This window comes from Oncorhynchus gorbuscha, linkage group LG02 (genome assembly GCF_021184085.1).
Source record: "Oncorhynchus gorbuscha isolate QuinsamMale2020 ecotype Even-year linkage group LG02, OgorEven_v1.0, whole genome shotgun sequence".
Lineage (NCBI taxonomy): Eukaryota > Metazoa > Chordata > Actinopteri > Salmoniformes > Salmonidae > Oncorhynchus > Oncorhynchus gorbuscha.
The window spans coordinates 105830048-105846187 of NC_060174.1; the positions used below are offsets into that span (position 1 = coordinate 105830048).

The following is a 16140-nucleotide window of genomic DNA, read 5'->3' on the forward strand; positions in this document are numbered from 1 at the left end:
TATTGGGGTGGAAGTTAGTAGTGTAGGAGTTAGTAGTGTAGGAGTTAGTAGTGTAAGAGTTAGTAGTGTAAGAGTTAGTAGTGTAGGGGTTAGTAGTGTAGGGGTTAGTAGTGTAGGGGTTAGTAGTGTAAGGGTTAGTAGTGTAAGAGTTAGTAGTGTAGGGGTTAGTAGTGTAGGGGTTAGTAGTGTAGGGGTTAGTAGTGTAGGGGTTAGTAGTGTAGGGGTTAGTAGTGTAGGGGTTAGTAGTGTAGGAGTTAGTAGTGTAGGAGTTAGTAGTGTAGGGGTGGTGTAGGAGTTAGTAGTGTAGGGGTGGGAGTTAGTAGTTTAGTAGTGTAGGGGTGGGAGTTAGTAGTTTGGTCCTGGTCCTTCTGTAGCTCAGTTGGTAGAGCATGGCGCTTGTAACGCCAGGGTAGTGGGTTCGATCCCCGGGACCACCCATACGTAGAATGTATGCACACATGACTGTAAGTCGCTTTGGATAAAAGCGTCTGCTAAATGGCATATATTATTATATATATATTATTATATATATATATATATTAGTTTAGTAGTGTAAGGGTGGGAGTTAGTAGTGTAGGAGTTAGTAGTGTAGGGGTGGGAGTTAGTAGTGTAGGGGTGGGGTAGGAGTTAGTAGTGTAGGAGTTAGTAGGGGTGGAAGTTAGTAGTGTAGGAGTTAGTAGTGTAGGAGTTAGTAGTGTAGGGGTGGGAGTTAGTAGTGGGGTAGGAATTAGTAGTGGGGTGGGAGTTAGTAGTGTAGGGGTTAGTAGTGTAGGAGTTAGTAGTATGGGTGTGGGGTAGGGGTTAGTAGTGTAGGAGTTAGTAGTATGGGTGTGGGGTAGGGGTTAGTAGTGTAGGGTAGGAGTTAGTAGTGTAGGGTAGGAGTTAGTAGTGTAGGGTAGGAGTTAGTAGTGTAGGGTAGGAGTTAGTAGTGTAGGGTAGGAGTTAGTAGTGTAGGGTAGGAGTTAGTAGTGTAGGGTAGGAGTTAGTAGTGTAGGGTAGGAGTTAGTAGTGTAGGGTAGGAGTTAGTAGTGTAGGGATAGTGTAGGAGTTAGTAGTGTAGGGATAGTGTAGGAGTTAGTAGTGTAGGAGTTGGTAGTGTAGGGGTGGGAGTTGGTAGTGTAGGGGTGGGAGTTGGTAGTGTAGGGGTGGGAGTTGGTAGTGTAGGGGTGGGAGTTGGTAGTGTAGGGGTGGGAGTTGGTAGTGTAGGGGTGGGAGTTAGTAGTGTAGGGGTGGGAGTTAGTAGTGTAGGAGTTAGTAGTGTAGGAGTTAGTAGTGTAGGAGTTAGTAGTGTAGGAGTTAGTAGTGTAGGAGTTAGTAGTATGGGGGTGGGGTAGGAGATAGTGTAGGGTAGGAGTTAGTAGTGTAGGGTAGGAGTTACTAGTGTAGGGATAGTGTAGGAGTTAGTAGTGTAGGGATAGTGTAGGAGTTAGTAGTGTAGGGGTGGTTTAGGAGTTAGTAGCGTAGGGGTGGGAGTTAGTAATGTAGGAGTTAGTAGTGTAGGAGTGGGAGTTAGTAGTGTAGGGGTGGGAGTTAGTAGTGTAGGAGTTAGTAGTGTAGGGGTGGGAGTTAGTAGTGTATGGGTGGGAGTTAGTAGTGTAGGGGTGGGAGTTAGTAGTGTAGGGGTGGGAGTTAGTAGTGTAGGGGTGGGAGTTAGTAGTGTAGGAGTGGGAGTTAGTAGTGTAGGGGTGGGAGTTAGTAGTGTAGGGGTGGGAGTTAGTAGTGTAGGGGTTAGTAGTGTAGGAGTTAGTAGTGTAGGGGTGGGAGTTAGTAGTGTAGGGGTGGGAGTTAGTAGTGTAGGGGTGGGAGTTAGTAGTGTAGGGGTGGGAGTTAGTAGTGTAGGGGTGGGAGTTAGTAGTGTAGGGGTGGGAGTTAGTAGTGTAGGGGTGGGAGTTAGTAGTGTAGGGGTGTAGCGGTAGGAGTTAGTGGTGTAGCGGTAGTAGTGTAGGGGTGGGAGTTAGTAGTGTAGGGGTGGGAGTTAGTAATGTAGGAGTTAGTAGTGTAGGGGTGGGAGTTAGTAGTGTAGGGGTTAGTAGTGTAGGGGTGGGAGTTAGTAGTGTAGGGGTAGGAGTTAGTAATGTAGGAGTTAGTTGTGTAGGTGTGGGAGTTAGTAGTGTAGGGGTGTGGAGTTAGTAGTGTAGAAGTTAGTAGTGTAGGGGTGTGGAGTTAGTAGTGTAGGAGTTAGTAGTGTAGGGGTGGGAGTTAGTGGTGTAGGGGTGGGAGTTAGTAGTGTAGGGGTGGGAGTTAGTAGTGTAGGGGTAGGAGTTAGTAATGTAGGAGTTAGTTGTGTAGGTGTGGGAGTTAGTAGTGTAGGGGTGTGGAGTTAGTAGTGTAGAAGTTAGTAGTGTAGGGGTGTGGAGTTAGTAGTGTAGGAGTTAGTAGTGTAGGGGTGGGAGTTAGTAGTGTAGGAGTTAGTAGTGTAGGGGTGGGAGTTAGTAGTGTAGGAGTTAGTAGTGTAGGGGTGGGAGTTAGTAGTGTAGGAGTTAGTAGTGTAGGGGTGGGAGTTAGTAGTGTAGGAGTTTAGTAGTGTAGGGGTGGGAGTTAATAGTGTAGGGGTGGGAGTTAGTAGTGTAGGAGTTAGTAGTGTATGGGTGGGGTAGGAGTTAGTAGTGTATGGGGTGGTTTAGGAGTTAGTAGTGTAGGGGTTAGTAGTGTAGGAGTTAGTAGTGTGGGAGTTAGTAGTGTAGGGTGGGAGTTAGTAGTGTAGGGTGGGAGTTAGTAGTGTAGGGGTGGGAGTTAATAGGGTAGGGGTGGGAGTTAGTAGGGTAGGAGTTAGTAGGGTAGGGGTGGGGTAGGAGTTAGTAATGTAGGGGTGGGAGTTAATAGGGTAGGGGTGGGAGTTAGTAGGGTAGGAGTAAGTAGGGTAGGGGTGGGAGTTAGTAGGGTAGGAGTTAGTAGTGTTGGGGTGGTTTAGGAGTTAGTAGTGTAGGGTTGGGAGTTAGTGTAGGAGTTAGTGGTGTAGGGTTGGGAGTTAGTAGTGTAGGGGTAGGAGTTAGTAATGTAGGAGTTAGTAGTGTAGGGGTGGGAGTTAGTAGTGTAGGAGTTAGTAGTGTAGGAGTTAGTAGTGTAGGAGTTAGTAGTGTAGGAGTTAGTAGTGTAGGAGTTAGTAATGTAGGAGTTAGTAGTGTAAGGGTGGGAGTTAGTAATGTAGGAGTTAGTAGTGTAGGGGTGGCAGTTAGTAGGTTATGGGTGGGGTGGGAGTTAGTAGTGTAGGGGTGTGGAGTTAGTAGTTTAGTAGTGTAGGGGTAGGAGTTAGTAATGTAGGAGTTAGTAGTGTATGGGTGGGAGTTAGTAGTGTAGGGGTGGCAGTTAGTAGTTTAGTAGTGTAGGGGTAGGAGTTAATAATGTAGGAGTTAGTAGTGTAGGGGTAGGAGTTAGTAATGTAGGAGTTAGTAGTGTAGGGGTAGGAGTTAGTAAAATGTAGGAGTTAGTAGTGTAGGGGTAGTAGTTAGTAATGTAGGAGTTAGTAGTGTAGGGGTAGGAGTTAGTAGGGTGGCGGTGGGGTAGTGGTAGGAGTTAGTAGTGTAGGAGTTAGTAGTGTATGGGTAGGAGTTAGTATTGTAGGGTTAGGAGTTAGTAATGTAGGAGTTAGTAGTGTGGCGGTTGGGTAGTGGTAGGAGTTGAAACTAGGCCAGTTCTTGAAAAGGTGCTGATATTGATGTGAATTATATTTAAAGCCCCCAGTGGTTGGTAAGCTCGGAGTCAGCAGGAATGGGTGTGGCACACAAGGAGGGTTTACACCAGGAATCATCAACTAGATTCAGCCGCGGGCCGATTTCTTTCTTGAGCGGATGGTCGGGGGACCGGAACATAATTACAAAATCATTTGTACACTTTAAAATGACCGCAAGAAGCCCAAACATTTAGACTAAAATATAATAATTTCATACCATGCTTACATTTTGTATATGATTACATCTCTCTACCATGCGTGGGGTGGGAATACATCAGAACAAATTTCTAAAATGAAAATCACTTGGAGCTGATTTGCTGATGTTTTTACTCGGGCCGGGATGATACCAGTATCATGATGATGATACCAGGAAACAAAACACAAAATAAAATATGAATCGAAACAGGAAGCCGATTTTTCACTTCTTCTTTAAAGAAAACAAATCATCATTATGATGTCATCCAGAGTGACATTTAATTATTTTCCAAGCTATAGCACACCACATTTTATATACAGCAGTTTTTTTTAAAGGTCAGCCTTTGGTTTGCTTCGTGTTTTTAATATTTGCCACGGTGGAAAAAACAAAACATTGCAATATCGTCCTGGCCCTAGTTTTTAGTATTTTATGTCCCCCCAAAAAATGTAATAATGAATTTTAAGAAATTCCAAAAGCTTCATAAGTAAGTGATCAATACCAAGCCATTTCGACGTACTAAAAGACCTGTAGGCCTATGCTAGTAATTGTTGATTGATGTCCCATTTGCTTTATGAGCTTGCAAAGTTAACAGTTTGATCTTCTTGATAAACCCAAACTCTTTGGAGCTGCCTATTTATTTATGGAAATCCTCTCTCCTTACAATTTGATGTTTGTTCAGGACCCAAGCCAATAGCTGTACAGCAAATCAACAATTTGTAAACTAGCTCAGTGGTGTTCAAACTGTTTGACCTGCGGGAAAAAGAGAAGAAGAAGAAGAAGAAGAAACTGTGGGTCAAAAGAGAAGAAGAAGAAGAAACTGTGGGTCAAAAGAGAAGAAGAAGAAGAAACTGTGGGTCAAAAGAGAAGAAGAATAAACTGTGGGTCAAAAGAGAAGAAGAAGAAACTGTGGGTCAAAAGAGAAGAAGAAGAAGAAACTGTGGGTCAAAAGAGAAGAAGAAGAAGAAGAAACTGGGTCAAAAGAGAAGAAGAAGAAGAAACTGTGGGTCAAAAGAGAAGAAGAAGAAACTGTGGGTCAAAAGAGAAGAAGAAGAAGAAGAAACTGTGGGTCAAAAGAGAAGAAGAAGAAGAAGAAACTGTGGGTCAAAAGAGAAGAAGAAGAAGAAGAAGAAACTGTGGGTCAAAAGAGAAGAAGAAGAAGAAACTGTGGGTCAAAAGAGAAGAAGAAGAAGAAACTGTGGGTCAAAAGCAACACAAAGCTGCCCGAATGGAACCTGTCATTACAGCCATAAATGGAATGTAATGTATTTTCAAAACTTAAGATGCAGGTGTAAAACAATTTATTTCTGTATTTTTTGTTGTTGTTGTTGAAAGTCATTCATGTGAGCAGCCAATATCACTTCTCTGGAGTCCAGATCAATCAGAATCGCACAGCCTGCAGAATCGCACGGCCTGCTGAATCGCAACGGCCTGCAGAATCGCACGGCCTGCTGAATCGCAACGGCCTGCAGAATCGCACCGGCCTGCAGAATCGCACGGCCTGCGGAGCCTGCATCTATGCAGTGGAGGTTGCAGGATTAGATGGACAGCCTGGTCTGTCTGCACATTATCACTTTGGACAGCCTGGTCTCGTAGATGTAACAGTACGGGACACTCAAATTAGTATGATATGTTTGGTATGGTCAGTGCTGTAAAGTACTTCAGTAATAATACTTTGAAGTAGTTGTTTTGGTGGTATCTGTACTTTACTATTAATATTTTCAATTACTTTTGCTTTACTACATTTTACTCCATACATATTTCCCCCGACACCCAAAAGTACTCGTTACATTTTGAATGCTTAGCAGGATGGGATAAAGGTCCCATTTCCACACGTATCAACAGAACATCCCTGTTCTACTGCCTCTGATCTGGCAGACTCACTAAACAGAGAACATCCCTGTTCTACTGCCTCTGATCTGGCAGACTCACTAAACAGAGAACATCCCTGTTCTTACTGCCTCTGATCTGGCAGACTCACTAAACAGAGAACATCCCTGTTCTACTGCCTCTGATCTGGCAGACTCACTAAACAGAGAACATCCCTGTTCTACTGCCTCTGATCTGGCAGACTCACTAAACAGAGAACATCCCTGTTCTTACTGCCTCTGATCTGGCAGACTCACTAAACAGAGAACATCCCTGTTCTACTGCCTCTGATCTGGCAGACTCACTAAACAGAGAACATCCCTGTTCTACTGCCTCTGATCTGGCAGACTCACTAAACAGAGAACATCACTGTTCTACTGCCTCTGATCTGGCAGACTCACTAAACAGAGAACATCCCTGTTCTACTGCCTCTGATCTGGCAGACTCACTAAACAGAGAACATCCCTGTTCTTACTGCCTCTGATCTGGCAGACTCACTAAACAGAGAACATCCCTGTTCTACTGCCTCTGATCTGGCAGACTCACTAAACAGAGAACATCCCTGTTCTACTGCCTCTGATCTGGCAGACTCACTAAACAGAGAACATCCCTGTTCTACTGCCTCTGATCTGGCAGACTCACTAAACAGAGAACATCCCTGTTCTACTGCCTCTGATCTGGCAGACTCACTAAACAGAGAACATCCCTGTTCTACTGCCTCTGATCTGGAGGACTCACTAAACACAAATGCTTAGTTTGTAGTTTATGTCTGTGTGTTGTGCCCCTGGCTATCCGTAAATTTAAGAAAAACAAACTGCCATCCTGGTTCGGCATTTTTAAATGATCTGTACTTTTGAGACATAAGTATATTTTTAGAACAAAATATTTTGACTTTTTACTCAAGTAGTATTTTACTGGGTGACTCTCACTTTTACTTGAGTCATTTTCTATTAAGCTGTCTCTACTTTTACTTTTATGTATGACAGTTGGGTACTTTTTCCACCTTCATGAAACTACTTAGCCTACATATTGAATGCCACCACAGAAGCTTCAAGGCATCTTACATTTACATTTACATCTTCCCAATTAAGTAGCCTAAGTTTCGTTGTTTGGCTACCTCTTCCAATGCATTGTGGGTAAATGTGCATTGAATTCTACTAGATGAAGAGCTGAAATGAGGAACATCCTGACATTTTATTAAACCATAGCGGATTTAAAAAAAAAATGTTGAGTACTATTATAAACATTCTGTTTTCGCATACTGACAATGCGTCACATCAATTTGTATTTGTCACATGCGCCAAATTACAACAGGTGTAGACCCTACAGGGAAATGCTTACTTACAAGCCCTTAACCATAACACTGTATTCGGGACAAAAAGTGAATTGCTTTGTCACATTTTTTTTGCAGTTTTACTTTAGTGCCTTGTTGCAAACAGAGTGCATGTTCTGGATATTTTTATTCTGTACAGGCTTCCTCCTTTTCACTCTGTCATTTAGGTTAGTATTATGGAGTAACTACAATGTGGTTGATCCATCCGCAGTTTCCTCCTATCACAGCCATTGAACTCTATTTTAAAGTCGCCATCGGGCCTCATGGTGAAATTCCTGAGTGGTTTCCTTCCTCTCCGCCAACTGAGTTAGGAAGGACGTCCGTATCTTTGTAGTGACTGGGTGTATTGACGCACCATCCAAAGTGCAATTAATAACTTCACCATGCGCAAAGGGAAATTCAATGTTTAATTTTATCTACCAATAGGTGCCCCCCTTCCCAGTCTCTATGTGGTGGAATCTCGTGTTTTTGAAATTCACTGCTCGACTGAGTGACGTTACAGATAATTGTATCTGTGGGGTACAGAGATGAGTCAATGCAACTTATTAAGCACAGTTTTACCCCTGAACTTATTTCAGCTTGCGATAACAAAGGGGTTAAATACTTTATTGACTCGAGACATGTCAACTTTTCATTTTTTAATTAGTTTTGAGAGAGAGGGAAAAAAAATGAAAAACATAATTCCGCTTTGACATTATGGGGTATTATGTGTGGGCCAGTGACGTCGAATCTCAATGTAATCCATTTGAAGTGCAAGGTTGTAACACAACAGTGTGGACAAAGGGGTGTGAATACTTCCTGAAGGCACTGTGTGCTCCAGTCATGTGACTCGAGTGAGTCTACACCTCTGGAATTTGGTGGTGACGAATTTGACGATGGTTCCCTTGTTTGCTTCCCGGGGCGCCAGGTGGTTAGAGTGTAGGGGCGGTAGGTAGCCTAGTGGTTAGAGTGTAGGGGCGGTAGGTAGCCTAGTGGTTAGAGTGTAGGGGCGGTAGGTAGCCTAGTGGTTAGAGTGTAGGGGCGGTAGGTAGCCTAGTGGTTAGAGTGTAGGGGCGGTAGGTAGCCTAGTGGTTAGAGTGTAGGGGCGGTAGGTAGCCTAGTGGTTAGAGTGTAGGGGCGGTAGGTAGCCTAGTGGTTAGAGTGTAGGGGCGGTAGGTAGCCTAGTGGTTAGAGTGTAGGGGCGGTAGGTAGCCTAGTGGTTAGAGTGTAGGGGCGGTAGGTAGCCTAGTGGTTAGAGTGTAGGGGCGGTAGGTAGCCTAGTGGTTAGAGTGTAGGGGCGGTAGGTAGCCTAGTGGTTAGAGTGTAGGGGCGGTAGGTAGCCTAGTGGTTAGAGTGTAGGGGCGGTAGGTAGCCTAGTGGTTAGAGTGTAGGGGCGGTAGGTAGCCTAGTGGTTAGAGTGTAGGGGCGGTAGGTAGCCTAGTGGTTAGAGTGTAGGGGCGGTAGGTAGCCTAGTGGTTAGAGTGTAGGGGCGGTAGGTAGCCTAGTGGTTAGAGTGTAGGGGCGGTAGGTAGCCTAGTGGTTAGAGTGTAGGGGCGGTAGGTAGCCTAGTGGTTAGAGCGTTGGACTTGTAACCGAAAGGTTGATAGATCAAATCCCCAAGCTGACAAAGTAAAAGATCTGTCATTCTGCCCCCTGAACAAGGCAGTTAACCCACTGTTCCTAGACCAGTTAACCCCACTGTTCCTAGACCAGTTAACCCCACTGTTCCTAGACCAGTTAACCCCACTGTTCCTAGACCAGTTAAACCCACTGTTCCTAGACCAGTTAACCCACTGTTCCTAGACCAGTTAACCCACTGTTCCTAGACCAGTTAACCCACTGTTCCTAGACCAGTTAACCCCACTGTTCCTAGACCAGTTAACCCACTGTTCCTAGACCAGTTAACCCACTGTTCCTAGACCAGTTAACCCACTGTTCCTAGACCAGTTAACCCACTGTTCCTAGACCAGTTAACCCCACTGTTCCTAGACCAGTTAACCCCACTGTTCCTAGACCAGTTAACCCACTGTTCCTAGACCAGTTAACCCACTGTTCCTAGACCAGTTAACCCACTGTTCCTAGACCAGTTAACCCACTGTTCCTAGACCAGTTAACCCACTGTTCCTAGACCAGTTAACCCACTGTTCCTAGACCAGTTAACCCACTGTTCCTAGGCCGTCATTAAAAATAAGAATTTTTTCTTAACTGACTTGTCTTGTTAAATTAAAAAATAGCTTGTATTCTGTACAGATCTATAGTTTTATCTATACTTTGACGGTTGAAACAAAGCACTCTGGGAAATTAACATGTGTCTCTCTCACTCTCTGCAGCGGTGGCCCGTGTTGTGGGCAACAAGAAGGGAATCTTCAGTCGCCAGAGGCAGCCCAAAGCTGGGGCCTTCCTCCTGAGGGAGAGGTATTGGAGGCTGGCCAATGAGACGGGCCTGCTGCCCACCTGGTCCAGGTACCCCTGCTACCTGGCTACATATCCCTGACACACCTGGGTCGTATTCATTAGAGCAGAACCCTGCACATTATAACGAAACATTTCTAAACGCTTTGCAACCCGAAAACAAAAACAATAATTTCTTATTTGATGAGTCCAGGTCGTCCTCTGTTTTGTTCCGTTTTGTGTCTTAACACCAACCTGAATGACGCAGACTGCGTGACGACTAGAAACGCTATGAAGACGCACAATTACCAGAAACAACGGGATCAATGGCTGCGTTTACACAAGCAGCTCAATTCTGATATTTGTTTCACTAATTGGTCAAATGACCAGATCTGATTTAGTGGAAGAATGATCAGAATTGGTGTGCCTGTGTAAACTCACCTATTCCTGTGCGACCCTCTGCTCAGACGTGTCTGACGCCTGGCAGATCTCACAAAGCCTGGGGGTAGCTATTTTACCTATCCGCTAACCACGTATGTTATAGCAATGTTAATGGGTGGATTTGATTATGCGGAGCTGAAGGTCAACGGTCTATGGCGCGTGATGTGAACGATCAAAAGCAGTAAGACTGAGTGTCCTTCTCAAATCAAACAGTCATCTGCGCTGTTCGTTCATGTTAACTTTTCATTCGGAAGGCAGATCGTTTTTTTTTTAAAATCAAAAGCAATCACTTTTACATGTGAAAACACAGAATTCCTACTCATGTCTTTAATCTTTAACCTGTTCCAAAACAAATGCAATCAACTATCACCCGGTGCAAAACACGCCTACCCGGGCCAGATGAATCAAATGCCCTCATTTGAGACAGTCGATGACTTGGTACACAACCATTGGTTACCACTTCCATTGGTTACCATGTCTACCACTTTTCTGTCTTGCCTCTTTTTTTTTTTTTTGTAATTCAGGGGATCAACCAGTTGTATACATGAATGTGAATCATGATGCTGTTCAGTGTAAATAAATGGGAATGGGATGTATGAAAGAAGGAATATGTCTTTTTAGTTTTTTACTCTTGTTTCGTTTTTATTTGTATTCATTTTAGGACTTAATTCAGTCTGAATCGCTGAATCAGATTGTGTGGTAGACAAGGACTTAATGCAGCGTTTAGCGTAGACATACAGAAAGTATTCAGACCCCCGTGACTTTTTCCACATTTTGTTACGTTACAGCCTGATTCTAAAATGGACTATGTCGTCTTCTCGCCCCCCTCCCCTCATCAATCTACACACACTATCCCGTAATGACAAAACAAAACCCGTTTTTTAGAAACCTTTTGTTGAAGCACCGTAGGCAGCGATTACAGCCTCGAGTCGTTTTTGGTAAGACTCGAGGCTGTAATCCGCTCGCCCACAAGCTTTGGCAGACTTATTTGACTTTCGGCAAGCTAGCTCGGTTTAACTCCATTTATTTTTGACGTTGAGGACCAATGATATCCGATACCCTCAGACTCACAAATATTAGGTCATCCCCTTCATTTGAGCAAGATAACTGATGAAACAATTTATTTTTTGTTTAATTTTTTTTTTTAAATACCTAACACATTACAAGCAATTTGCTACACCCTCAATAACATCTGCTAAACATGTGTATGTGACCAATACAATTTGATTTGACATATATTTAGTAATGACAAAATGCATTTAACTTCACGCACAGTGACCTTAATACAATTATTATGAGTGGGGAGGAAAAGGTGCCGGTGTGTTGATAAGCACACCAAAGACTCTAACAATAAGTCATTCAAAAAAGACCTTTGCTAAGTGACTAAAATGTAAACGATAACAATTTTTGATTTCGGCACAAATTTAAATGTGGCACTATTTTTGTCAATGGTTTGATGTTTCCGCATTGTGAATCGTTCGGTGTTCAACAAGCCTGTTTGAGTTAGCTGTAGGCGGACGAGCAATATCCACTGTTGTAGTTCGGATGAAGCCTGAGCTGGAATGTGAAGATAGCTGGCTAGCTTTAGAAAACCCTGAGTAGATTTAGCTTCGTAGTATACCCCCCTCTGGTGTAATTTAGTTCCTAACGTCCTAGATAATGAACTGTAGAGATTCTTCAATATAGCCCTTGGGTAATTACACTTTTTTAAAGAATAAAACCTTATACTGTGCTAACTAGAGGTCGACCGATTATGATTTATACCGATTTAATCGGGCCTTTTTTTTGTTGTAATAATGACAATTACAACAATACTAAATGAATACATCAATAAAAATCCATTTTGCCTCAAATAAGTAATGCAAAAACAAAGTGTTGGAAAAGAAAGTAAAAGTGCAATATGTGTCATGTAAAAAAAGCTAACGTTTAAGTTCATTGCTCAGAACATGAGAACATATGAAAGCTGGTGGTTCCTTTTAACATGAGTCTTCAATATTCCCAGGTGAGAAGTTTTAGGTTGTAGTTGTTATAGGACTATTTCTCTCTGTAGCATTTGTATTTCATTTACCTTTGACTATTGGATGTTCTTATAGGCACTTTAGTATTGCCAGTGTAACAGTATAGCTTCCGTCCCTCTCCTCGCTCCTCCCTGGGCTCGAACCAGGAACACATCGACAACAGCCACCCTCGAAGCAGCGTTACCCATGCAGAGCAAGGGGAACAACTACTCCAAGTCTCAGAGCGAGTGACGAGCCTGCTGGTGCCTACCATCGTTCAGTCAGACTGCTCTCTCAAATCATAGACACAGAAATACAAGCCTTTGGTCATTAATATGGTCGAACCCGGAAACTATCATTTCGAAAACAAAACGTTTATTCTTTCAGTGAAACACAGAACCGTTCTGTATTTTATCTAACGGGTGGCATCCATAAGTCTAAATATTCCTGTTACATTACACAACCTTCAATGTCATGTCATAATTACGTACAATTCTGGCAAATTAGGCGGCCCAAACTGTTGCATTGACACTGCGTGCAATGAACGCAAGAGAAATGACAGTTTTGTGTAATAATAAAGAGTGAGATGCTACAAGAAGAGGCACAAAGGTCACTTCAGATGGAATGTTTTTAATGGTAGACCATTTCCACATGACCAATGATCCCCCCCCCCCATTTTAAAATGTTCACTGTTAATGTCAACTTTCGCAACAGTTTTCTCACAAGGTAAAGCAAATAGTGGATTTCATTCGATTCGTTTCTCTGTACCCATTCAATCTACCATTCACATAATACTGTTTCCCATGTATGAAAATACAGCATTTGTCAACTTATTTGGCAAATGCAGAAGCAAACCTACAGTATTCCTCCCACAAACAAACTGAGTCTGACACATGGACATCGTTCTGAAATATCGTTCTGAAATAACCCAGAAATGTTAAGTCTATACAGCTAAGATGTAGTGACCAATGGTGAGCCCATTCATACAAAAACAGTAGAGAAATACAACTGATTTCACTTGTCACAGAGAAATAACTTTACAATCTTGTAATTCAGACAAAAGTATTTTTTTTTATATATAGCAGAAACAAGTGACCCCCTAACTCTAATGACAGAAATTAAAATATGAACATTTATTGAAAATAAAAGTAGACAATGACCGTTTTAAATACAAGACATGGCTTTTCGGTGAGTCATTTTTTTCATTACAGAAACCGTTTTAAGAACCAAAGCGGGGAGGGATCTATCTGAATTTGTCCAATAGAAACTTGTTTGCGCTTTCCTTTTTTTGAAAAAAAAAAAGTATTTAGCAAAAGAATCTGCATGTTTACACCCCTGGTCTCTGATCAGTTAGTGCTCTTACCAACTCCATGGCATTTCCTTTTTGAAGTTGGCAAGACAGCAGAAACAGACTGGCACCCAGGCGATCTACAGAGTGCTGTGGGGGGAAGGGGGTCCTATGATCATAAATACATGTTTAGAAAGGCAAGCAAGAGAGCCAATCACTGTCACCAGGCTTTATTTTACTGTCTCTTTAACTGCGAAAGGCCCAGTGATACAACAGCAGGCATTTGTTGATGCAGGTTCTAAATCTAGGGACATTTTTAGAATTACTTTCTGAACACGTTCTCACGTGGTTTATTCATTACAGAAACCGTTTTAAGAACCAAATGGACGTGGATTAAAATGAGTCGAGGGCTGCATTATACATGTATCTGTATTTCTGTTGATTAATACGTGTTTTATCTTCTAATTTGACTTGAATAAAAATCTAAACATTTTTTAAAATGTGTTGACTCCTTATCCAGCAGGTTAGCGATAGGAACACATTCAGCAAGCTTCTTTTAAGGACTTTGACGTGTGTGACTTAAAGCCAAACACTCCACCCCGTACCTCTCTGGAACAAGTCACTTTGGGACTATTATTACACCTGTTTAAGTTTGTTGCTGCAACGTTAGGACCTATATGAATGCTGCCAACATGGGCTCTGTGAGTAACCCCCTTAGGAAAGTCTATAATGTACAACCAGACTGTAAGTCAAACTCTGGGAGTTGGAGGTTTAGACCTTGTCATCATGCACAAAATGGCATCTCGTCCCAAAGACCTCAGGTGTTCCACTGCTAAAATTTGGGTTGCAACAGGCAATACCATCTTGTGTGAAATACCTTGTGCAGCGCTAGTGAGTGAGTTACAATGCAAACCATGTGTAAACCCATAAGTACCTCATATTCCATCATGCGCGTACAACTGATGACCTAGCATGGTTTAACAGGAAGCAGTCATTTGCGTCATCAGCCATCTTTCTTTAGACCTCTGCCATAAGGAAACAATGGCTCCTTTATTAGGAAATTGCCAACTGGTGTAAAAAAAAAAAGTGACAATGTTGAGTGCCCATCTAAAACAGTATCAATGGGATTGTTCAATGTGAGCCAGGGGATGTTCCACTGTCCATGAATGTGAATAGTAACTTACACATCAGGTTTGAAGGGCTTCAACCTGATCTGTCGGCTATTCTGCTTCGCGATGATCCAACTGCCTTGGGTTGTATCACACACTTTGGCCAATACTGAGAGGTTTCCTTCCCCAAAAACTGTAGCTACAGTGTGCTGTTCCACAGAGAGAGACTGAACCTTACTACTTGTTTTTTTTTTTTAAATCGACAACCTTAACCTACAAAAATGCCAAACTGAATGGCTGGCCTACTACTACCACCCTTGAGCTGACAGACGATCACTGTTTGGCAGCCTGTGCCACCGTATCATTGCCCTATACACAAGGGGTGAGGGAGACAATGGCCTTAAGTATACAATTTAGTAAATACAGAAAAAAAAGCAATGGGTTTGTAACAATGGTGAGACAATGAGAAAAAAAGTTAAACATTTACCCCTCCACCCAATAAAGAGAATTCATGTCTCATTTACATACACCCCTCCAACCAATAAAGGGAATTCACGTCTCATTTACATATACCCCTCCAACCAATAAAGAGAATTCATGTCTCATTTACATATACCCCTCCAACCAATAAAGGGAATTCACGTCTCATTTACATATACCCCTCCAACCAATAAAGGGAATTCACGTCTCATTTACATACACCCCTCCAACCAATAAAGGGAATTCACGTCTCATTTACATATACCCCTCCACCCAATAAAGGGATTTCACGTCTCATTTACATATCCCCCTCCACCCAATAAAGGGAATTCACGTCTCATTTACATATACCCCTCCAACCAATAAAGGGAATTCACGTCTCATTTACATATACCCCTCCACCCAATAAAGGGAATTCACGTCTCATTTACATATCCCCCTCCACCCAATAAAGGGAATTCACGTCTCATTTACATATACCCCTCCAACCAATAAAGGGAATTCACGTCTCATTTACATATACCCCTCCAACCAATAAAGGGAATTCACGTCTCATTTACATATACCCCTCCAACCAATAAAGGGAATTCACGTCTCATTTACATATACCCCTCCACCCAATAAAGGGAATTCACGTCTCATTTACATATCCCCCTCCACCCAACCAAATAAAGGGAATTCACGTCTCATTTACATATCCCCCTCCACCCAACCCAATAAGGGGAATTCACGTCTCATTTACATAACCCCCTCCACCCAACCAAATAAAGGGAATTCACGTCTCATTTACATATCCCCCTCCACCCAACCCAATAAGGGGAATTCACGTCTCATTTACATATCCCCCTCCACCCAACCCAATAAAGGGAATTCACGTCTCATTTACATATCCCCCTCCACCCAACCCAATAAGGGGAATTCACGTCTCATTTACATATCCCCCTCCACCCAACCCAATAAGGGGAATTCACGTCTCATTTACATAACCCCCTCCACCCAACCAAATAAAGGGAATTCACGTCTCATTTACATATCCCCCTCCACCCAACCCAATAAGGGGAATTCACGTCTCATTTACATATCCCCCTCCACCCAACCAAATAAAGGGAATTCACGTCTCTTTCAGGCACATAAGTCTACATGGATCCCCCAGCGGTACAGTAGTGTGTGTCCAGGAATGCTTTTAACACATAACCACAGGGACGTTCACGGAGAGCAAGACTTCATCTTGGAAGAGAATAAATTAACTAGGGTCATGTACATTAGGCACCAAAGAAGAAGAAAAACTGAAACTGGGTACTACCTGGACAATAGACGGGTTGGTTGTTTAGCAACAAAACTGACGGGGTTGTTTGTTAACACAAACTATATTGTCGTCATTGTTTATTGA

The 16140-nt window shown here is 42.8% G+C and overlaps 1 protein-coding gene across 1 annotated transcript in view; it reads left to right on the forward strand.

The window, feature by feature from the left end:
- LOC124014924 (beta-glucuronidase-like) overlaps positions 1–11612 on the forward strand; it is a 35833-nt gene extending 24221 nt beyond the window's left edge. The window contains exon 12 of the mRNA XM_046329874.1: positions 9375–11612. Within this exon, the coding sequence (XP_046185830.1) occupies positions 9375–9538 (164 nt within the window). The 3' untranslated portion in view covers positions 9539–11612. The remainder of the gene's footprint in view (positions 1–9374) is intronic.
- The last annotated feature ends 4528 nt before the right edge of the window (positions 11613–16140 follow it).